Source organism: Oncorhynchus mykiss, chromosome 8 (assembly GCF_013265735.2).
Source record: "Oncorhynchus mykiss isolate Arlee chromosome 8, USDA_OmykA_1.1, whole genome shotgun sequence".
Classification (NCBI taxonomy): domain Eukaryota; kingdom Metazoa; phylum Chordata; class Actinopteri; order Salmoniformes; family Salmonidae; genus Oncorhynchus; species Oncorhynchus mykiss.
Window position 1 is genome coordinate 67,650,086 of NC_048572.1, and position 23,438 is coordinate 67,673,523.

Consider the following 23,438-nt stretch of genomic DNA (forward strand, 5'->3'; position numbering starts at 1 on the left):
TTTGGCCCATTCCTCCTGACAGAGCTGGTGCACCTGAGTCAGATTTGTAGGCCTCCTTGCTCGCACACACTTTTTCAGTTCTGCCCACAAATTTTCTATGGGATTGAGGTCAGGTCTTTGCGATGGCCACCCCAATACCTTGACTTTGTCCTTAAGCCATTTTGCCACAACTTTGGAAGTATGCTTGGGGTCATTGTCCATTTGGAAGACCCATTTGTGACCAAGCTTTAACTTCCTGACTCAGGTCTTGAGATGTTGCTTCAATATATCCACATAATTTTCCTGCCGCATGATACCATCTATTTTGTGAAGTGCATCATTCCCTCCTGCAGCAAAGCAACCCCGAGTACACAGCTCCATGGCAGAGTATGTAGAATCACATGAAATGTGCTTTAAAACTGCAAAAATGTATCTCAGCTCCATGGAGCATTTGTACAATTGCAGGACATTTGTTTAAAAAATGTAAAATGTTGCTACACCGCCAAGGTGGGGGCCTCAAAAATGTTCTCTGAAATTCAGCCACACTGATGAGCTGACCATGCTCTGGCCAAGCCCACCACCTAAGGCTCTTCTTGATCCTGAAAGAAACCTGGATTTGGAGCAAATGTTGTTACATACTGATGAATGGCAAGAAACAAACTGAAAAAGTCATCTTCATAATAGGATAAATGCATTATAAATCAAGACTGCCATGATTATGTTCCAAACATATGAAACATAGCTTAAGTGTTTTGTTTTTCCTCTTTCCCTCCTTCTCGCTCCTCCTGTCTGACAATACCAGGCCAGCACCTAACTACTACTTCCCCAGCCTGCACCACCTGAGGTATGAGGTGGAGGATGGCATCACCCCTAACGCCAGGCCTGTACGCTTTGGCTACGACCCCAAGGAGTTCCCGGAATTCAGTTGGAGAGGATACGCCATCATGTCCCCAGCACAGGTAAGACACATGTTGATCTTGATAAAAGGACCTCCAGTCTGTGCTTGCCTGACCTGCCTGTCATTTCAATGATTTAGTAGTGGCTTTTTTCTTTTTGCTTTAAACCTCATTTCTGCTGTACGTTCTCTGTGGAAGTGCTCCTACAAGCATTTCTTATGATGGATATTCTTGGTGGTTCCTCGCAGGTTAGAACTTGTCGAATGTGTTGGGTCTGGCGGTCGTGGATGGTAGTTGGGTTTTGTGGTGAATGTTGTGGTGGCTGTGCTTTTCTTTTGAGTGTGTTGGTGAGAATGTTGGTTGTAGCTTTCTGGAAAGAAGCAGGCCATTCTCCCAGTCAGTCTTAACCCTTGGTGTGTCTGAAATGGCACCCTATTCTCTATTTAGTGCATTACTTTTGACCAGGCTCTGGTCAAAAGGAGTGCACTATATAGGGAATAGGGTGCCATGAATTCAGACTCCACCCCTGTTTCTCCTCAGCCAGAGGTGATCCTATCGCTAGCTGTGGGTTTCCCCGGCCCCTTCCACATAGTGTTTCGCTACATCACCACTACCCCCCTCAGGCCCACACAGGGATGGCGGCACAGGGGGCTAGTCCGAGCCAGGATCTTGGTGGTGGACGAGTCTGGTTTTCACTCTTGCTGTGACTGTAAGTGATGGGTGTTTCCCCTTTGCTGCCCAGCTAGCTCTGCTATAAACTGGTCTTAGATCTGTTTGTGCTGTCTTACTACTCCTGTGGTCATGGGACCAGGCTAGCTCTGCTCTGCTCTCCTCTGTTGATCATATTAGCTTACTGCTTGCACTTCTTCTCCTCTAACTCTTTCTATATCTCCAGCTGTCTACCAGCATGGCCTTCTATTCTACTAACAGTAGAGAGTAACACCCACCCCCTCCCCCCGACCATCACCACCACCATCCTGCACCCCCTCCATAAGTCTAACTCCTGTCCCTGCAGAGTGAAGTGAGAGTAACAGTGCATGTGGACAAGGCAAGGCGATCCTTGTTCCGACTTGTCCTGCGGTACGCTAACCCCAGCAGCCAGGACAGTGTGACTGGTAGTGTAACGGCTACCTATATTCGAGGTGGCCAAGGTAAGGCTGCCTCTCTAACTCCTGCTTCACACAAGTCATATTAATCTCCTACCAATCGAACACAAACAGTTTTATCTCCCATACACCCTCAAAAACACAGATACTGTACATAGATAAGCCTACTGTATAGGCTGTTAAAGGGTTTGAGCTTTCAACGAAGTCTTTAGTTGATCCTTGCTCTTTTGTTTGGCAATGCATTACTACCCTGAAATGGCATGGAGTGCCTAGACACACCCTTGATATTCAGTGTACCTTGAACTACATAAAAACATGTCAACATGTGTGCTGTTATCTGTGACGTCTTGTGTTGCTGTGTTTAGCTGCATTCAGCTGTATCTGACTGACTGATTGATTGTATCCTGCAGGGTCAGGTCAGAGTAAGGAAGTAGTGTTTCCTGCTAGCTCCTCCCCTGCCTACCTCACAGTCCCTGGCGATGGCTTCTCTGAGCTCTTCTCTCTGACCCCTGGGAAATGGATCATACGCATCCGGGCAGAGGGGCTTCTACTGGTGAGACCAGAATCTGTAATAACATATACAGACCAGAAAATAAGGATGCAAAAAGGTAGAGGGATATATCATACATCTGTTATTTGCTCTCTCTGCTCTTCACCCCCCTCCCAGGACTACGTGGTGCTGCTGCCAAGTGATTACTACGAGGCTCCCGTCCTCCAGGAGAAGATCACCCAGCCCTGCACGTACACATCCACCGCCAACAGAGACGCAAAGTAATCCCTGTGTTCCCCCAATCCTCTTTACCATGCCATACTATTCTGTCATGTGAATGTTGGCTCCAGACAGTGTGCCTGTTGAATGTATGGACGCATGGGGAGTGAGTAGCTCCGTTTTGTACCGACAAAACTGTGGTTATATGTAGAAGCCAGACAGCAGAGTTTAAATTAAGCTTCTAAAATCGACAGATCAATATATCCCCAAGCAACTGGGAGAGAGTGAGTGGTCAGTTATGTACAACCGCGAACCAATCAGTTGGTAACGCAACACAGCGACACAAACCCAACAAGCCATGGCTTCTTCAGAGGAAAAGACAAGGAGCAACTTGGAGACGGAAACGAGAGTAATGAACAGCTAAGGATATCCAGGAAAACATGGCTAAAATGCTCTCAATGCCACCAAAACAAACCAACTGTTATAATCTGTTGTTAAGAAAGTAGATTTGCTCTAAAAGAATGTGAAGTCTATCGTGTCAGACATGCACAAGGCGTGCGCATGAACGAACAAGACAACAACATTTGCCTTCTGGGAACAGGGTTGCAGACCTTAGAATATGAACGGGACCAGCAGAAAATAGAATGAGATGAAACATGAGAATATTGTCCTTACCAGAAGAAGGAAAAAGGAGACCTTTCAGCTACATGGTCAAACGGATATCAGAGGAGCTTGGCGTGGATATATCACCAGAGAATCTGGAACGATGCCATCGGATCGGCGTGAAACAGAAGAATGTTAATCTTCAAGTTGTGGAACTATAAGATCAAAATCAACATTCTGCAGGCACAGGGGAAATCAAAATCCACTGTCAGTCCATTGGATTCGTCCAGGACCTGTCTGCTAAGCTGAGAAAAAAAACGCAAGCAATTCATTCCGATCAGACATTCAATGGCAGAAAAAGGAATCAAGTCTCAACTCTGCTTCCCAGAAGTGCTATGGGTATGGAAAGGAACATGAAAGATGAAGCCCTTTCCAGTTGAAGAAGAGCTCACTGCTCTTCTTCAAAGTGTGAAACGAAGTGTGAAAAAGTGATAAACACACTAGGCTACATACAATGATATCCCAAGACTAGCTTATCAAAGTAATGATAGAAGTAGCCGATGCCAATGAGCTACATGGACATGGAAAGACAATACAAAAGAGGAATTATAAACTGGGTGGTTTGAGTCCTGAATGCTGATTGGCTGACAGCCGTGGTATACCACGGGTATGACAAAACATACATTTTTTACTGCTCTAATTACGTAGGTAAACAGTTTCAAGTAGCAATAAGGAACCTCAGGGGTTTGTGATACAGTATATGGCCAATTTACCACGGCTAAGGGCTGTCTCCAGGCACTCCGCATTGCATCGTGCGCAACAACAGCACTTAGCCGTGGTATATTAAACATATACCCCCGCCCACACACACACACACTCTGTGGACCCACTTTCCCCAAGTAGACCCCTATCAGCCACTATACGTTAATTTAATTTACAAGGTAATACAAACTGACCACAGTACTTAAGTGGCATTTTTCCTCCAATTACATAATCCAGTCGTTTGGTACATTAGGAGAGGAGTTGGAGCTTAAAAGCCCTAAAAAGGCATAGCGCCTCAAAGTACAAAGAAGTACTTTGCTTTATGTTTTTTTTTGTGTTCTGTCTATTCAGACCACATGCTCAATATGCATGTATGCATCTATGTATATGTGTATGTAATGTATATAATAACTATGTATTCATACCATGACTCCCATTTCATGGAATGCCCAACGCCCTCATATGACATATCTGCTAAAATATTTATGTTCCAGAATCATATGGTTCTGGAACAGCAGATGTGATTTTCCTTCAAGAGTTACATTAAAAATAAAAATATTTCTGCTGCCAATGACTGGAACAAACTGCAAAAATCACTAAAGCTGGAGACTCTTATCTCCCTCACTAGCTTTAAGCACCAGCTGTCAGAGCAGCTCACAGATCACTGCACCTATACATAGCCCATCCAACTACCTCATCCCCATACTGTATTTATTTATTTATTTATCTTGTTACTTTGCACCCCAGTATGTCTACTTGCACATTCATCTTCTGCACATTCTACCATTCCAGTGTTTAATTGCTATATTGTAATTATTTTGCCACCATGGCCTATTTATTGCCTTACCTCCCTTATCCTTCCTCATTTGCACACACTGTAAATAGACTTTTACTGTATTATTGATTTGATTTAGTTTATTCCATGTGTAACTGTGTTGTGTGTCGAACTGCTTTGCTTTATGTTGGCCAGGTCACAGTTGTAAAGGAGAACTTGTTCTCAACTAGCCTACCTGGTTAAATAAAGGTGAAATAAAATAATATTTAAAGAGGAGCTGGGTTGGAGAGGCCTATGCTGCCACCTACTGTAGTAACAGCAGAGGTGTAGGCATCCTGATGAATAAGAATACACCCTTTTCCCTTACATCCCAGCACACCTTACATGGTGACAAATACACATATCACACCAGCACATATCAACTAAATCAGAATTAAACAGCAGGATCACCCCAAAATAATTATTAGACACTGTTAAAACATTCACGCAGAGAAAAGCACCAGGAATGGATGGCTTTCCCATAGAATTGTATTTAATATTTTTGTACAAAATAACGCCCCCATTTACACAAATGACAACACACGTCACTCAATTCAGTGCCTCCTAGTTTAATGTATCAAAGAGTTCTCAGTTATGTTCAAATCAGATACATCTGGAGTATCCTGCTGATTACAGAACCATAAGTTGAATAAAGTGTGACAATAACATTTTAACAAAGCTCATAAGCAATAGAATGGCACACATTTTACCAGACTTGATACATATTAATCATACAGGGTTTATTAAAAACATACACTTACTGTCAGGTTCGTTGAATGGAGGAGACCAAGGCGCAGCGTAATATGAATACATATTACCTTTAATAAAGACGGACACTAAACAAAATATACAGAATAACAAAAACGTGAAGCTTTAATATAAATGTGCAGACACAGGCAACTAGACATAGACAATAACCCATTAATTACCCAAAGAATATGGCTGCCTAAATATGGTTCCCAATCAGAGACAACGATAAACAGCTGCCTCTGATTGAGAACCAATCTAGGCAACCATAGACATACAAAACACCTAGATAGTACACAACCCAATAAACATACAAAACCCCTAGACAGTACAAAAACACATACGTCACCCATGTCACACCCTGACCTGAGGGACGTGGACCCCGCTCCACTTCTGACTCGGCCCACTTACGTGATGTCTCTGGAGCGGGAACCCTCACCTCCGACCCCGGACTAGAGGACGCCACTGGACTGATGTTCGAGTCTGGAGTGAGTGGCTCCTCTGGACTGGAGGGAGACTCTGGCGGAGCCGGACTGGAGGGAGACTCTGGCGGAGCCGGACTGCGGCCCGTCGCGGGAGGTCCCGGTCTGCGGCCCGTCGCGGGAGGTCCCGGCCTGCGGCCCGTCGCGGGAGGTCCCGGTCTGCGGCCCGTCGCGGGAGGTCCCGGTCTGCGGCCCGTCGCCGGACACTCTGGACTGGCGAGGCGCACTGTAGGCCTGGTGCGTGGTGCCGGTACTGGTGGTACCGGGCTGGGGACACGCACCTCAGGGTGAGTGCGAGGAGCAGGAACAGGGAGTACTGGACCCTGGAGACGCACTGGAGGCCTGGTGCTGGCACTGGTGGTACTGGGCTGGGGACACGCACCTCAGGGCGAGTGCGGGAGTAGGCACAGGACGTACTGGGCTATGGAGGCGTACTGGAGGTATGGAGTGTAGAGCTGACACAACCCGTCCTGGCTGGATGTTTATACTCGCCCTACAAATGCAGGGCACTGACTCACAGTACGCAAAGCCGGCGCAGGATATCCTGGTCCAAGGAGGTATACTGGTGACCAGGAGCGCTGAGCCGGCACCCTCCTTCCTGGCTGGATGCCCATTCTAGCCCGGCCAATGCGAGGAGCTGGAACAGAGCGCACCGGGCTAGAATAGCACACTGGAGACACCATGCGCGTCTCTGCATAACACGGTGCCTGACCAATTACACGCTCCCCACGGTAAGCACAAGGAGTTGGCTTTGAGTCTCCCTCCTGACTCAACCAATATCCTCGTGTGTACCCCCACCCAAAAAAATCTTGGGGCCGCCTCTCGGCCTTCCGTGCAAGCCATGTACCTTTATATCTTCGCCGTTCTTCCATTCTCCTGTATCCCTCCTCGCACTGTTCCAAAGAATCCCATGCCGGCTCTGGCACTCTCCCTGGATCGATCGACCACCTCTCAATCTCCCAGGTTGTTACCCACTCGTCCTTCTCTCGGGTCCATTTCTCCATTGAGCACTGTTCCTCCCATTCACGCTGCTTGGTCCTTATGGTGGGTTATTCTGTCAGGTTCGTTGAATGGAGGAGACCAAGGCGCAGCGTGATATGAATACATGTTACTTTTAATAAAGACGGACACTAAACAAACTATACAAAATAACAACACGAACGTGACGCTTTAACTTTCCATCTGAAATAGCACATTTTAATAAAAATATTATATAAATGTCCTAAAGCAAAAATATACACAAATAATACATTATCGGATGAAATTGCTTTAGAAAGGGGCACAAGACCGAGATGTCCTCTCTCCCCCTCCTGCTTGTACTGGCAATTGAACCACTAGACAGGACCCACAGGTAATAGGTATCAGTATTGGTAAACAATATAAACTAAACTTATTTGCAGACAATCTTCTGACATACCTGACCAATATTGAAAAGTCAATGCCCCTCTGCTAAAAATATTTTCAGAATACTCTAAAATCTCAGGATATGAAATTTACGTGGGAAAAAATGAAATAATGGCAATAGGCTAAATAAAAATAACTCATGATCTACAGCAATCCTTTAAGTGGACTACAAAACATATCAATTACTTAGGATGTTTAAAAAGTGACAACAAAGATATAAAGATAACTTTATCCCATTACTCAACAATATGAAACCAGACCTTATTAAATGGAACAATCTTCCCATAAATCCAACGGCTAGACAAAACTTTTTCAGGATGGCATGGCTCCCAAAGTTTATATTCTTATTCTTGGAAATAGCAATTAACCCACCGAAGACGTTCTTTAAAAAAATATATATGTTTGAGTTATGTTGTTGTTTGTATGTTTTGTTTTGTTAATACATATTTTATAAAATCTTACAAAAAACATTTTGTACTGTACATGCTGTAGACTGAGTGATGTTGTCTTTCTCTCCTCTGTGTTTTCCAATGTTTTTTTATTTTTTAAATGCATGTCATCCCCAGACTTTTAACCACTCTTGTGTCTCCCTCCCTTGGTCCAGCTGTCTGCTGTATAAGCATGTGGCGATGGACAGGTTGAGCTCTGTGCTGGGCTCTCAGGGCCAGTTTTCCAGCCGGAGGAGACGCAGGAGCAGACAGGCTCGTGTCCGCCGGCCCACCCCAGACCACCCTGACATGGCCTCTCTCACCGGGAGACAGGTGGGTCTAGGTCTGGGGCTTTGCTGATCCACGCTCACACACATGCATGCTTGCACATACGCACACACACAAACACGCTCACAAACATACTTTTTGTTGCTATGATTGGATAGTTTATGGTTAAAAACAATATTCTAGTTTGACGGTATGTTGACAGTGTGACACTGGGAGAATGTATCTGACCTCCCCTATGTCTGTGTGTGTCCTGTAGGCCCAGTTACAGCTGAACCTGCGTGTGTCTCGCCCCGGTCCCTACATCCTGGTCCTGGAGTATGCCAGCGAGGTGGACACGGTCCAGAACGTCAACCTGATCATCACTGGCCAATCAGAGATCCAGATCCAGGCCAGAGCCAACATCTACAGCTGCCAATTCAGGTTTGTGGGTTTACTGTATGTGAGTGTGTATTCATGCATGCATTATTCATTCCTGTCCTTCTTGAACACAATATATTGTTTATATAGTATGTACTTGAGAGGCAGTTTTGGCAAGTCATTTGTGTGTCATTTGTGTAATAAACCTGTTTTAATGCAGCTCTCCAGCTCTATAATGCCATTGATCATTGAGAGTGTTTACCTAATACAGCTTCCTGTGTCGGAGTGTGGCAGTAGATGGAATAAATCGCATGGCAGTGTTCCAGCTTACCCATAAGGCCGAGCTCCTTCTCCAGACCTCCACAGCCTCACTGTTGCTGGTGAGAATGAACTACGCCTCTCATTGCATGACAATAACTTGTGCATCCTCTTCTGCTTTGTCATCCATTTCTTATTTTGAAGTGTGCGTGTTATTTAGTAAGAGGAAGGGTACCGTCCCTATAAGCGAGTTTATAAAGTTTATATTAAAATGAAGTATACTTTTATTTCCTGTCACTATATTAACTGTATATTCCTCTCAGTATAAAGTGTATGCAGTGCCTGCGGAGGAGTTCTCCATGGAGTATGTGGACCCCAAGGTGCTTTGTGTATCTATTCATGGACGCTTCACCGAGGACAGGTAAGCCATTTTATATAATAATACTATGTTTTTCGATTGCCAGAGAACTTAGTGACTTCTTCGAACACTCTCTAAAGTAGACAGCTGGAGCCCTTGACAGCTAGTCATCAGCAGCAATTACCAAACGTGGCAGTAAAGGTAGTGTTTTATATTTTACAGGCAGTCGGCTGTTGTGCAACCAGTACCCCTGTCTCTGGGGGTGGATACTAGCTGTTGTATTGTAGATGCTTATCTTCCACACCTGTTTTCCAGGTGTGATTCCATGCATTCCTCAGGCAGGGCACAGAGTCTCCTACCTGAAGCTGTCTGATCTATGGGCCAACCTCTCACTTTCCCCTCTCCCTCTCCTAACCCCTCTCCTACAGTATGTATGGACTGTACCCTCTCCCTCTCCTAACCCCCCCCCCCTCTCCTAACCCCTCTCCTACAGTATGTATAGACTGTACCCTCTCCCTCTCCTAACCCCTCTCCCTCTCCTATCCCCTCTCCCTCTCCTAACCCCTCTTCCTCTCCTCTCCTATCCCCTTTCCTAACCCCTCTCCCTCTCTTAACCCCTCCCCTTTCCTATCCCCTAACCCCTCTCCCAACCCCTCTCCTAACCCCTTTCCTAACCCCTCTCCCGCTCCTATCCACTCTCCCCTCTCCTAGGCCCTCTCCCCACACACCTCTGTTCTCCAGAAAGCACAACTGTGCTTGATTAAGCTTGCCTGGTGCAATGGAACCAATGGAATAGTCTCAAAAGTGTTTTCCCAAAACTTTTGGAACGAGTATATGAAATAAAGCTAATCATATTTGAACCCAGGTCTGACAGCCAGGGACCACGCCAGGATTTACTACCATGTTTGCTCCTGATGACTAGCTGTCAACAGCAACAGTTTTGTTATTGTACAGCTGGTTTTTCTGGCTGATTTACTCCACTTTACCCACTGACTGTAAATTGACTGCCTGCCTGGCTCCACTATTGTTGAAGGCAATTAGCAAGTTCATATTTTATTGAAAATAGTGAAGGGGGGGATCTATTGTCAAGACACTTGAACATTACAGAAGGCCTTTACTTTCATGGTGCTCTGCTGTTTCCACTAAAACAAATATGGAGGGAAAGCATTAAAAGATCAGGCCTGAGAAAACAAAAAGCTTGCCATGTGTCGGTGATAAGAGCAAAGATAAGGACTTAAAACTGAGAAAAGAAAGAGTGAGCGTTTGACTAAAAGGGATGTTTTGTCAGATTGTGAAAGGAGCCAGGCTCCAGTATTAGACTTCAGTAAGAGGAACAAAGAGAAAGGGAGAGGTAACCTTTTACTGCAGTGTACTAAATCAGGGTCATACAGAGTGTTTCTTGGTACATTAGTCTTAAACAAATCTACTTTGAAACAAAATTATTCTCCTCAGACACACGTTTATGGGCTTAAAAAAAGAAGGCAGCTGTACCATGTCAGATATATAGTTGAAATGTATTCAATTTTGAGTTTGCATTCCAATATTACACTTTATATATACTGAACAAAAAATATAAACGCAACATTTAAAGTGTTGGTCCCATGTTTCATGAACTGAAATAAAAAATCCCAGAAATGTTCCTAATGCACAAAAAGAAAAATAATTTCTCCTTTGCCAAGATAATCCATCCACCTGACAGGTGTAGCATATCAAGGAGCTGATTAAACAGCTGTACCTTGTGTTCGGGACAACAAAAACCACTCCAACATGTGCAGTTTTGTCACACAACACAATGCCACAGTTTTGAGGAAGTGTGCAATTGGCATGCATATTGCAGGGATGTCCACCAGATCTGTTGCCAGAGAATGTAATGTTAATTTCCTTACCATAAGCCGCTTCCAACATCATTTTAGAGAATTTGGCAGTACGTCCAACCGGCTGCACAACCGCAGACCACATGTAACTACGCCAGCACAGGGCTTCCTCATCTGAAACCAGCCTTCCGGACAGCTGATGAAGCTGTGGGTTTGATTACAGCTGATGAAGCTGTGGGTTTGATGACAGCTGATGAAGCTGTGGGTTTGATGACAGCTGATGAAGCTGTAGGTTTGCACAACAGAAGAATTCCTGCACAAACTGTCAGAAACTGTCTCAGGGATGCTCATTTGCGTGCTTGTCATCCTCACCAGGGTCTTAAAGTGTTGAGTGAGTGTGCAATTGGCATGCTGACTGCAGGAATATCCATCAGAGTGGGTGCCAGAGAATTTAATGTTCATTTCCTCTACCATAAGCCGCCTCCAACGTTGTTTTAGTGAATTTTCCAGTACGTCCAACCGGCCTCACAACCGGAGACCATGCCAGCCCTGGACCACCACATCCGGCTTCTTCACCTGTGGGATCGTCTGAGACCAGCGACCTGGAAAGCTTATTAAACTGAGGAGTATTTCTGCCTGTAATAAAGCCCTTTTTGTGGGGAAAAACGCATTCTGATTGGCTGGGCCTGGCTCCCCAGTGGGTGGGCCTATGCCCTCCCAGGCCCACCTATGGCTGCTCCCCTGCTCAGTCACGTGAAATCCATAGATTAGGGCCCATCGAATTTATTTCAATTGACTGATTTCCTTATATGAACTGTAACTCAGTAAAATCTTTGAAATGGTTGCATGTTACATTTATATTTTTGTTCAGTATACATCACAGAAGACTGAAATGTAACAAAACTATTTCACATAGAAACAATGGAAAACATTCCACCCATGAGGCCACTAGCTCATTTGACTGCAGGAAAGGGCTTTGGGGGTAAATATGAAGTCTTTAGGGGAATGCAGCGGGATCAGTGGGTTCGCTCTGTGTGTGGTGTGAGTAATTTAGTTGGGATTTATATACATTAATGTGATAGTTATTCTGATGTCATCATTTGAAAGCTGCTTACTCAAGATTTCACAGGTCACAGCCTTTAACTGGTCACTGACCCTGGTAATAACCCATCTGTGTTTCCCAGTAGTGCTTGGCAAACACTTCAGAAGCCCTCGGAGGCTGCATCTGAAATGGGCCCTGGTCTAAAGTGCACTCTTTAAAAAAAAAGGTGCTATCTTGAACCAATAAAGGTTCTTCGTCTGTCCCCATATGAGAACCCTTTGAAGAACCCTTTTTAGTTCCAGGTAGAATCCTTTTGGGTTCCATGTCGAACCTGTCACGTTCACTGTCTTCAAACTCCCCGTCATAAATGAGCCAAGGCGCAGCGTGTATGTAATTCCACATCTTTAATAAAATGAAACCTTCACAAAAAACAGGTAAACAGAAACCGAACGTGATGCAACCATGGCGCCCACAAACACACACAGAAAATACATAATTACACACAACATTAGGTGGGAAATGATGATACCCAATCAGAGACAACGATAGACAGCTGCCTCTGATTGGGAACCACACTCGGCCAAATACAAAGAAATAGAAAACATAGAATGCCCACTCAAATCACACCCTGCCCAAACCAAATAGAGAAATAAAACGGCTCTCTAAGGTCATGGCGTGACAGAACCCTTTCCACAGAACCAAAAGGGTTCTACCTGGAACCAAAAAAGGTTAACTTATTGAGACAGCCGAAGACTGTAGTGCACTATATATAGGGAATAGGGTGCCATTTTAGATGCGCCCTCAGAGTTGCTTTAACCAACCTTCCCCTCATCTGTTCTGTTCCCCCTCCTCTCATCCCTCCTTCCATCCCTCCCTCCAGTCAGTACTGTGTTCTCAGCCAGTATGACAGGCCCTCCTCAGCCCTGGTTCTGGATGCAGCTCGTGACGGGCGCCTCTCCTCCCAACGGGTCGTCCCCCAGCAGAGGGAGATTGAGGAGTGGAGACAGAGACGACAGTCAGGGGCAGGGGGGTTCCCTCTCCCTGGAGTTCAGAGTGAAGGGGTACTACTAAAATCTCCCCAGGTACATGCATGGAGATGGCCCACATAATGCTGCTGCTGCTTGGAGTGGGACCTGGCACTGGAAAGCATGTGGGGCTTGAGACATGAAGCCCTCAGCTTCACTAACATTAATGGCAGTAACTCTGACATATTTAGTTCTAAATATATTATAGCTGTATGTTAGATAATGAGCATGTTTCAAATTATGCAAACACACTTTCTCTCATCTCTTACTGTCTCTGTGGTATTGACCAGAGGATGTTTCTCAACATGTGTTCATCCTGTGTTGTGTTTCTCCAGAATGAGATCAGTTTCAGTGCCAGAGTGGAAGCTCCTGGCAGGTATGTGTTTGTGGTTCACTACTGCCAACCTGAACACACCACCTTCCCTGTAGAAGTGCGGGTGGAGGCTGGACGCACCTGGACTGGTGAGTTTGGTGCGCAATGTAGGTGTATAAAGAGGTTGACCCAGATAGATATGGTTGGATAGAGAGTGTATAAGATACAGGAAATCTACAAAGAATGAATGTGATCAATTGTCATGAACATAGTAGCTAGTTCCTTATTCTATGGTATTGTTGTAGAAGGAAAGGTTTTGGGGGGGTTCTAGTGGTCTCTGGTGATGGGGGTGATTCTCTTTTAAGAGCAGATTAGGCATCTGACTCTCGCCCCACATGACAAGATGATCAAAGGCCTCGGACACACTTTTGATGGGAATGGGGGTTGATGGGGAGGGATTACCGCGTGGCGCAACTGATGTCTTTTCCCCTTCTCTCTTTCTACTCCTCCCTCTCTCTCCTTTACCTTGCCTCTGCTCCTCCCCCACATCCCTCTCTCCCCCCAGGCTTTGTAAACGCCTCCTTCTGCCCTGGTGTCTCTTGCTGCAGGAAGGTGGTCATCGCTGAGAGGCGCATTGCTCTGGACCTTCCCCAGCAAGACCTGGCCATCTCTCTCAAGGTTCCACCCAGGAAGACTCTCACTCTGGTCAGTCACATACAATTTGTTGGTCAGTCATGGTCACTGGGTCAATTCCTTACTCTGGCAATGTTCAATGTCTATACTAGCATACCACTAAGAATACATGCCCAAATTGTTGCTTCAATGGCCTCCCGGGTGGCGCAGTGGTCTAAGGTGCCACCAGAGATTCTGGGTTCGAGCCCAGTCTCTGCCGCAGCCGGCCGCGACTGGGAGGCTCATGGGGCGCTGCACAATTGGCCCAGCGTCATCCGGAGTTAGGGAGGGTTTGGCCAGGCAGGGATATCCTTGTCTCATCGCGCACTAGCGACTCCTGTGGCGGACCGGGCGCAGTACACGCTGACCAGGTCGCTAGGTGTACGGTGTTTCCTCCGGAAACATTGGTGCGGCCGGCTTCCGGGTTGGATGTGTATTGTGTCAAGAAGCAGTGCGGCTTGGTTGGGTTGTGTTTCGAAGGATGCATGGCTCTCGACCTTCGCCTCTCCTGAGTCCGTTCTCGACCTTCGCCTCTCCCGAGTCCGTACGGGAGTTGCAGCGATGAAACAAGACAGTAACTACTACCAATTGGATACCTTGAAATTGGGGAGAAAAAGGGGTAAAATAAAAATGTTAATTTAAAAAAAAAAATGCTGCTTCATTTCAGCATGTTAATGTGGATCGTAGAAGAGAACAGAGACCGTTTGTCAGTTGATCATCTTTGGCCATACTGTAAGGTGGTGTAAGATTCCTGTCTTAAAGAAAACCCAGACTAGGTGATGCCTGTAGTGTAATTTAGGAGCCAAGAATCTCGGCCTTTAGTATGCTGTATTAGAGGTTTACAAGGTTGGCACTGTGAGACTCTCTCCTCCGTGTTATATCATGTCCCAAACAACAACAATGCGGTACTGTATTCTACCTGGCAACACTCCACTGCACACTGTTAGAGCTTTCCAACCTTGTAACAAAGTGAAACACACAGCTACGTTTGTATTTGCTGTAGAGCAGGGGTAGGCAACTAGATTTAGATGCGGGCCAATTTTTTGGGGTCGGAGTAGATGGTTGGGGGTCTGGAACACAATTATAATCATTTGTACACTGCAAATTTACCAAATTTAAGCCCAAAAAGAGAAAGAAAATTACATAGAGACAAGATTACATACCCTATGTCTATTTTTTTTATTTGTGGGAATACTTGGGGACAGATTTCCTAAATGAAACACATTTTAATCTGGATTACTGGTGATTTGAGTCTTTTTTTTCACCCAAAACAAAATATTTATTAGTATTACATATCACTTGTGTGCCTATTTGGGCTACGGGCCTCCTGTTGCTGACCCCTGTTGTAGGGTGTTTAATTAAGTAATAAGGAGTGCCTGGATACAGCCCTTAGCCGTGCTATATTGGCCATATACCACAAACCCCTGAGGTGCCTTATTGCTATTATAAACTGGTTACCAATGTAATTAGAGCAGTAAAAATAAATATTTTGTCATACCTGTGGTATACAGTCGAATATACAGTACCACGTCTGTCAGCCAATCAGCATTCAGGGCTCGAACCACCCAGTTTATAATGCAGCATACCCCACGTGGTATGCCACTGCAGACCAACAACAACAAAACAGCTCAACGTATCACTGAAATGCCCAAACCTTTTTTCAATTTGAAGTCTGTCAGATAAAACCGTTTCTTAAGCTATGATAAGTATCAAAGTGGAAGTGTTTCAGAGAGACAAGCCTACCAACTTGTTTGGTTTTGACAAGATTTGTTATGTTTTGTTCCTTTTCTTCAGGATTATATCTTGGTGGTTCCTGATGATAGCTACACCCCTGATCTACTGAAAGAGAAGCCACTGGATAAGTCATCTGATTTCACCAGACAGTGTGAAGGTCAAGGCTTTTATATAGAGTAAGTATTCAGTTCACTGACCGTGCTCTCAAGACTTAGCCCTAGCAAAACAACTTGCCTTGTGGAATGGGTTCAACTGCTTTGCTGAGTGATTTGAAGATTAGATGAATGAGTATGATTGATATTGTAGGATCATTTGATGTTTATTTGAAACTTAAGTATATTTGAGGTATTTGCTTCCTACACTAATATATTACCAGAATATCCTTCCTAGGGAATCCCATCCACAATACCGTCCTTGGATGTTATTCTAAATAAAGCCCTCTAGTAGTTGATCAGTGGTGAATTTTCCAATAATTTACAAGCTTTTACAATGCATGTTAAAGGTAAAGGTAGACTCAGCCTGCATCGCAGTTTCTAGCTGTGCCACTCGAGATCCTGGTTCGAGTCCAGGCTCTGTCGCTGCCGGCCTCGACCGGGAGACCCATGGGGCAACGCACAATTGGTCCAACGTCACCCGGGTTAGGGGAGGGTTTGGCTGGCAGGGATGTCCTTGTCCCATCGTGCTCTAGCGACTCCTGTGGCGGGCCGGGCGCAGTGCATGCTGACATGGTCGCCAGGTGTACGGTGTTTCCTCCGACACATCCCGAGTCCGTACGGAGTTGCAGCGATGAGACAAGTCTGTAACTACCAATTGGATACCACAAAATTGTGGAGAAAAAGGGGTAAAAGTTTTTTTTAAATGATTAAATAATTTGTAAAGATAGACTCAGCGATTTGACGTATTTGCAGAAAGTAAACATCATAGTGGGTACATTTTCGCAACAACACCACTGTTTGGTGCCCTGGCTACTTTGCTCTGAACAGCGTGAGGCGAACCCGTGCACATGCGCAGATACTGTGTGTGACTGTGTGAGAGCGAAGTCTTGTGTCTCGTTCATCTCAATATCTGGGGTGCTCCTCTTGGAAATGTCATTTTGCTTTGTCTACCTTTAAATGTGTGGATGTAAAAACTGTAACTGGAGAATTTCAGAATTACTTTTTTTGATTGACCCCTGACCTGAATGTTCTCGTCCTGATCCAACTTCCCACAGCCCTAGAACCTCCTCCCAGTTCTGCCAAGTCTCAACACGCTCCCTGGTAGCAGCCTACAGTGATGGGGCCCTGCCTTGCTACTGTGATAAGTCAGGAGCCACGGGGCCCACCTGTAACCCTGTAGGGGGCCAGTGTCCCTGTCGGCCCCATGTCATCGGTCGACAGTGTACACGATGCGCCACAGGATACTACGGCTTCCCCTACTGCAAACGTGAGTGGATTTGACTTACTAAAATGTCTCTCTCTCACACACACACACACACACACACACACACACACACACACACACACACACACACACACACACACACAGTGTCCTACCCTAACCTGTCTATATCCTTTGTTCCCCTTCAGCCTGTGAGTGTGGCCAGCGGCTGTGCCATGAGGTGACAGGCCAGTGTATCTGCCCGCCCCAGACAGTGAAGCCAGCCTGTGATGTGTGTGAGAGCCAGACATTTAGCTACCACCCTCTAGTGGGCTGTGAGGGCTGTGACTGCTCCCCCAGCGGAGTCAGGCCCAACGCAGGGAGAGACTGTGACCGTGATACCGGACAATGCATGTGAGTGGCCTTCTGTCTGATCTGACATACATCATACAGTATGTGTCACTAATGCCAGTGTGTATCATATGTGGTGATTGTGAATTATTGTTAGATTATTGTGTGTTTATTCGTATATGCCTATTCCCTCCAAATAAAATGTAAGTGTGACCATAGCTCTTTAAATTTGACCCTGTTCTGACATGCTTTGTGTGTGTGTGTGTGTGTGTGTGTGTGTGTGTGCGTACGTGCGCGTGCGTGCCTGTAGATGTAAGCCCAGGATCGGGGGGCGCCAGTGTGACCGGTGCGCTGCAGGTTTCTACAGGTTCCCTGAGTGTCTCCCATGTAGCTGTAACAAGGGAGGAGTCACAACAGACGTCTGCCACCCTGACACAGGGCAGTGCCTCTGCAAGGTGACTGACTATACACGATAAATATACTACTTGTAAAAGGAAGAATGATTATCTACAGTACTGTATGTGTACATTTACAAATAGGAAGACTCTGTACACTGCCATATAATTCCCTTAAGTGTTTACCTACGCCATAACAATATTTTGACCACTGGCTTTCGCAGTTTAACATGTTTTTTCTGTTGTTGTAGAGAAACGTCCAGGGAGCCCTCTGTGATGCCTGTAGAGATGGGTCCTTCCACTTTGACCCCTCCCACCCCAGGGGCTGCATCAGCTGCTTCTGCTTTGGAGCCAACAGCCAGTGTCAGAGCACCCGCAAACGCAGGGGGAAGGTGCGTGTGTGTGTGTGTGTGTGTGTGTGTGTGTGTGTGTGTGTGTGCATGCATTTGTATGGTTGTGTGTTTGTATATGTGTGTGTGAAGATTTTAAGGTGTTTTCATTGATACATTATTGGGTTTCTGGTCTATAGAAATCTAAAATGGCGTGTTATTATTATTATGTACTTGTTCAGACACATGATCCAACAAACATAACCAGTGTTGCATCAACCCAAATTCCATAGACCGGATATACCCACAGCTTTGCTACACCTGCGGAACATAAACCCATTGCGCTCCATTGCATACCACAGCATGCTATTCTATTCCTATAATGGTATTTCACCTAATCACAGAGCTATAATATATAGTACAATTCTCTTTCCATCCGCTTCCACTAGTTTGTGGACATGCGTGGCTGGCGTCTGGAGAGAGCTGACCAGGAGGAGGTGACATCAGTTCTCAACCCATCCAGTAACACAGTGGTAGCAGACATACAGGAGCTGCCTGGCACTACTCAGCTCCTCCACTGGGTGGCGCCTCCATCCTACCTGGGAGACAGGGTGAGTGGAGCGAGTGGGACTCAGGAGGAGCACATGTACTGTTTATAGAATAGTTCAGTTTAATAAAGAGGATATGTTTCAGTAACATTTGGAAGGTCTTTTTATATTAGACTTGAGCATTTTAAGCTAGAATCCTTAGTTACTACATCCATTTTTGGGCTCATGAGGTTAGTTCAACTGTCATACACCGACAGAACCCAAAATTTCAGCTTGTTTTGCTCCAATGTTTGTAAACAATGTAAATGTAAACAAACACTATCTAGCGTTAAAACTATAATTTTGATATCATGGATGGTCAGTCCTTGCATCCATAGCTCTGCCTGTGAATTTGAGTGTGGTTACATTTCTCCAGGCCCATCCCTCATCTTTTTTTTTTTACCAAAACAGAGGCGGGGCGATCACTTTATTCTTTTAATTAAGGACTCTAGCTTTAACATTTGATAAATTGTTATTTAGTGGTGAATTCAGTGTCAACAGGAAGAGTATACGAGGAGTCAGTCTTAGCAGCTGCCATAGAGCCTAACCAATAGTGCTTTGACCTGGGGGGTATGCTACAAAGTAGGATCTATGCATTATCCAGCTAACTTCAATAAACAACCAGAAATAACTCAACTTGGATGTGTGTTCTTGGTTGCTGAGTCAATTAGACCATGCCCATTTCAAGCTTGTCTTAAATATACCATATATACCCTACCATTCATAAGTTTGGGGTCACTTAGAAATGTCCTTTTTTTAAAATAAAAATAAAAGCACTTTTTTTTTATCCATTAAAATAACATCAAATTGATCAGAAATACAGTGTAGACATTGTTAATTTTGGAAATGACTATTATAGCTAGAAACGGCAGATTTTTTATGGAATATCTCCATAAGTGTACAGAGGCACATTTTCAGCAAACATCACTCATGTATTCCAATGGCACGTTGTGTTAGCTAATCCAAGTTTATCATTTTAAAAGGCTAATTGATCATTATAAAACCATTTTTGCAATTAGGTTAGCACATGTTGTTCTGATTAAAGAAGCTATACAACTGGCCTTTTTTTTAGACTAGTTGAGTATCTAGAGCATCAGCATTTGTGGGTTTAATTTCAGGCTTAAAATGGCCCAAAACAAATAACTTTCTTCTGAACCTCGTCTATGTATTCTTGTTCTGAGAAATGAAGGCTATTCCATGCGAGAAATTGCCAAGAAACTGAAGATCTTGTACAACGCTGTGTACTACTCCCTTCACAGAACTGTGCAAACGGGCCCTAACCAGAATAGAAAGATGAGTGGGAGGCCCCGGTGCACAACTGAGCAAGAGTACAAATACATTTGTGTCTAGTTTGAGAAACAGACGCCTCACACGTCCTCAACTGGCAGCTTCATTAAACAGTACCCGCAAAACACCAGTCTCAACGTCAACAGTGAAGAGGCGACTCCGGGATGCTGGCCTTCTAGGCAGAGTTCCTCTGTCCAGTGTCTGTTATTTTGCCCATCTTAATCTTTTATTTTTATTGGCCAGTCTAAGATAAGGCTTTTTCTTTGCAACTCTGCCTAGAAGGCCAGCATCCCGAGTAGAGCAGCGGTCTAAGGGACTGCATCTCAGTGCTAGAGGCGTCACTACAGACCCTAGTTCAATTCCAGGCTGTATCACAACCGGCCGTGATTGGGAGTCCCATAGAGCAGCACACAATTCGCCCAGCATCGTCTGGGTTAGGGTTTTGGCGGGGTAGACCGTCATTGTAAATAAGAATTTGTTCTTAACTGACTAGCCTAGTTAAATAAAGGTTAAATAAATAAAAAATAAATAAAAAAACTCCTTGTTCCTGCTTTGTAATATACCCCCCAGTTCTGCACTGATTCAGACCATAGAATTATTTATTTTTATTTATTAATTTCTATAGTTTAGACCCAGTCCCAGTGACTCTGACGGTATGCTCTGCTCCTGTTTCAGGTGTCTTCCTATGGGGGATACCTGACCTACCAGGCCAAGTCATTTGGGATTCCTAGTGAGGGGATGTCTTTGCTGGACCGCAGACCTGATGTCTTGCTCAGTGTACGTACAGTATGACATATCATCACTCACGGCTAATTATGACATCTCTCTTATTGGTGTATAAGTCGTGTATAACTCACTTCCTGTTGTGAGTAACCCAGTGTTGTTTCTCTGTGATGTCCTCAGGGCAAGGAGATGGCCCTGGTCCACATGGCCCCAAAGACCCCCGAACCAGACAGACTCCACCAGGGCAGAGTCCAGCTAGTGGAGGTATAGAAAACATTTTTTCCTACCTAAAACGTGGTCAAACTGAGTCCTTATTCCATTCTATCTGTTGTGAACAACACCTTTAAAGCACTTCAAAGTGTACACTCCCTCACTAATACCTATCTGTGTGTTATGTGCAGGGGAACTGGCGTCACGCCGGCACCAACCGGCCTGTGTCCAGGGAGGATCTGATGGTGGTCCTGGCTGGGCTGGTGGCACTGAGGGTGCGGGCTCTTTACTTCACCCAGAGCCAGAGACTCAGTCTGGGGGAGGTAGGCCTGGAGGAGGCTACAGACACGGGGTCCGGTGGCCCTGCCAGCACCGTGGAGCAGTGTGCCTGTTCCCCTCTCTACAGAGGAGACTCCTGCCAGGTTTGACTCGGGCCGTAATGATCTTGTTCACTCCTAGTCCCCTAGGTGTTTCATATTGACATACAGGGGTCATACAGGCATAAGCAATATGGTTAAAGATTTGAAGAGTACTTCTGGGGTGCCTTGGAGTCTTATTTTGGAAATGGTAGTATATCCAAGGCAAGATGGACTTTTAGCTCTCAGGTGCACAACGAGCAGGGCTGGGAGCTTGGGCTAAAGGTCAGTTTGGGATTGGGAAGGAGAGGTGGGAAAGACAGTGGGAGAGCGAAAAGGATTAGGAGAAGGTAGTAGAGAGAGAAAGAATACAGGAGGGGCTGAGAGAGAGAGAGGTGACGACTGATAGGTCTAGTCATTTTAGAAAAGAGAAGAGTTGTAACACGCCCAAACGCCCGGGGTGAGTGAGGTCACTGGCAGGCAGAGGAAAAACCCTTCAGCCCATCATAGAGACGACGGTTTAAACAACCCTGTGTGGAATGTCCTGGAAAAAAACCCTGTGTGTCTGTGTGTGTCTGAGTTCATCAGCCAAGCCCAGTAGCCCCAGGCAGAGGGAGAAGATGTACAATCACCATGACATAATATTAGACATACAATTACTGCTGTAAAGTGCTCCACTGTGGCATGGTAACAGCAGTTAAAATAAAATACAATAAAAAAACATTTACAGTACGATGGTCATCAAGTTTCAACAGAATTCTTCCCCTTGGGGTGTTTAGTGCATGGGTGGGTCTCTGTAAGCATTTCCCCCCTGAAAATCCACATATTAAATTGAATGTAGATGAAACCATTTTTGGTGTGTAACCCCTAGGGATGGGCGGCTGACAGTGAAGATGTGGTCTTGTTACCCTGGCAACAGTGTCCTGATGACTTTACAATGGATTTTCATTTGACTTGATTGAGTTGTTTTTCCCCATTTTGTGGTTGTGCTCTAAGCAGTGTTATTCTGTGTGTGTGTGTGTGTGTGTGTGTGTGTGTGTGTGTGTGTGATATCGACGTCCTGTAATCAGGTGTGTTCAGAGGAAATGGATAATATATAGCCGGCGGCAGTAATAAAAAGGAAAGGCACGCTGACACACAGCCTGTGTGGTATCTGGCAACCTGGGACGGTGTTACTCACCACCCTCAACCAGACAGACACAATGTGTGTGTGTGTATTCTAGGTGTGAGTGATCTTCTGTACTGTCTGGAGGTCTATGAGTATTATTCACAGAACCACACAATCACACTGGCATACTCACAAAGATACCCTATGGACACACATTAACACACACGATCCAAAACACACTCATTCAGTCTCCCAGGTGGAACCACACCCGAGCAACATTAGGATTTTCCTTTAGACTGTTTGTTAGTGTAAGCGAAGTTGTATTTTTGAAAATAGTTATGAGAATAAATGTGTGTGTGATGTGCACGTATGTCAGTGTGTGTGTGTGTGGGTGTGCATGCTGCTACATTGCTCTGACTGCGGCACTGACTCAGGTGCTGTACATGAGTGATGGGGCGTGTCCTCTACGTGTGAGTCTGTGAGTGTTTAAGAGGCAGAGGCAGGGAGTTATTTCAGAGTAAACGGGAGTGATGTCAGGCACGAGTGCACACAGACACCAGAGAGGGAGAGACGTGCTACTACAGGTCCTGCTATGGGGAACCTTACTGGGACTATGCAGCGCAGGACACAGACCATATTCCAGGGGAGAGAGGAACCGCTATCCCAGACAGCATGACCGAGAGGCACAGAGAATAGATTATCCTTTCATACATGACCAGGGAGGACAAAGAGTACATTACCCTTCTGTGAATGATCAGGGGACCCAACGAGTCCAGTACCCTTCTGTGAATGATCAGGGGACCCAACGAGTCCAGTACCCTTCTGTGAATGATCAGGGGACCCAAAGAGTCCACTACCCTTCTGTGAATGATCAGGGGACCCAACGAGTCCAGTACCCTTCTGTGAATGACAGAGGACAGACTGTTCAGTACCCTTCTGTGAATG

At 45.3% G+C, this 23,438-nt stretch overlaps 1 protein-coding gene across 5 annotated transcripts in view; it reads left to right on the forward strand.

Moving 5' to 3' along the window:
• Positions 1–23,438, forward strand: part of LOC110530407 (laminin subunit alpha-3) — a 115,798-nt gene that overhangs the window by 72,241 nt on the left and 20,119 nt on the right. For 3 of the 5 annotated variants that reach the window (XM_036986046.1, XM_036986043.1, XM_036986044.1), the window contains 20 exons: positions 782–938; positions 1,416–1,584; positions 2,392–2,534; positions 2,649–2,752; positions 8,107–8,263; positions 8,475–8,638; positions 8,847–8,955; positions 9,157–9,254; positions 12,928–13,129; positions 13,408–13,534; positions 13,951–14,090; positions 15,852–15,967; positions 17,002–17,213; positions 17,357–17,561; positions 17,809–17,953; positions 18,145–18,285; positions 18,672–18,833; positions 20,772–20,873; positions 21,000–21,083; positions 21,221–21,451. In XM_036986046.1, coding sequence (XP_036841941.1) covers positions 782–938; positions 1,416–1,584; positions 2,392–2,534; positions 2,649–2,752; positions 8,107–8,263; positions 8,475–8,638; positions 8,847–8,955; positions 9,157–9,254; positions 12,928–13,129; positions 13,408–13,534; positions 13,951–14,090; positions 15,852–15,967; positions 17,002–17,213; positions 17,357–17,561; positions 17,809–17,953; positions 18,145–18,285; positions 18,672–18,833; positions 20,772–20,873; positions 21,000–21,083; positions 21,221–21,451 — 2,968 coding nt within the window. Of the gene's footprint in view, positions 1–781; positions 939–1,415; positions 1,585–1,890; positions 2,027–2,391; positions 2,535–2,648; positions 2,753–8,106; positions 8,264–8,474; positions 8,639–8,846; positions 8,956–9,156; positions 9,255–12,927; positions 13,130–13,407; positions 13,535–13,950; positions 14,091–15,851; positions 15,968–17,001; positions 17,214–17,356; positions 17,562–17,808; positions 17,954–18,144; positions 18,286–18,671; positions 18,834–20,771; positions 20,874–20,999; positions 21,084–21,220; positions 21,452–23,438 lie in introns of all 5 variants that reach the window. The other 2 variants (XM_036986045.1, XM_036986047.1) reach the window with 1 other exon arrangement.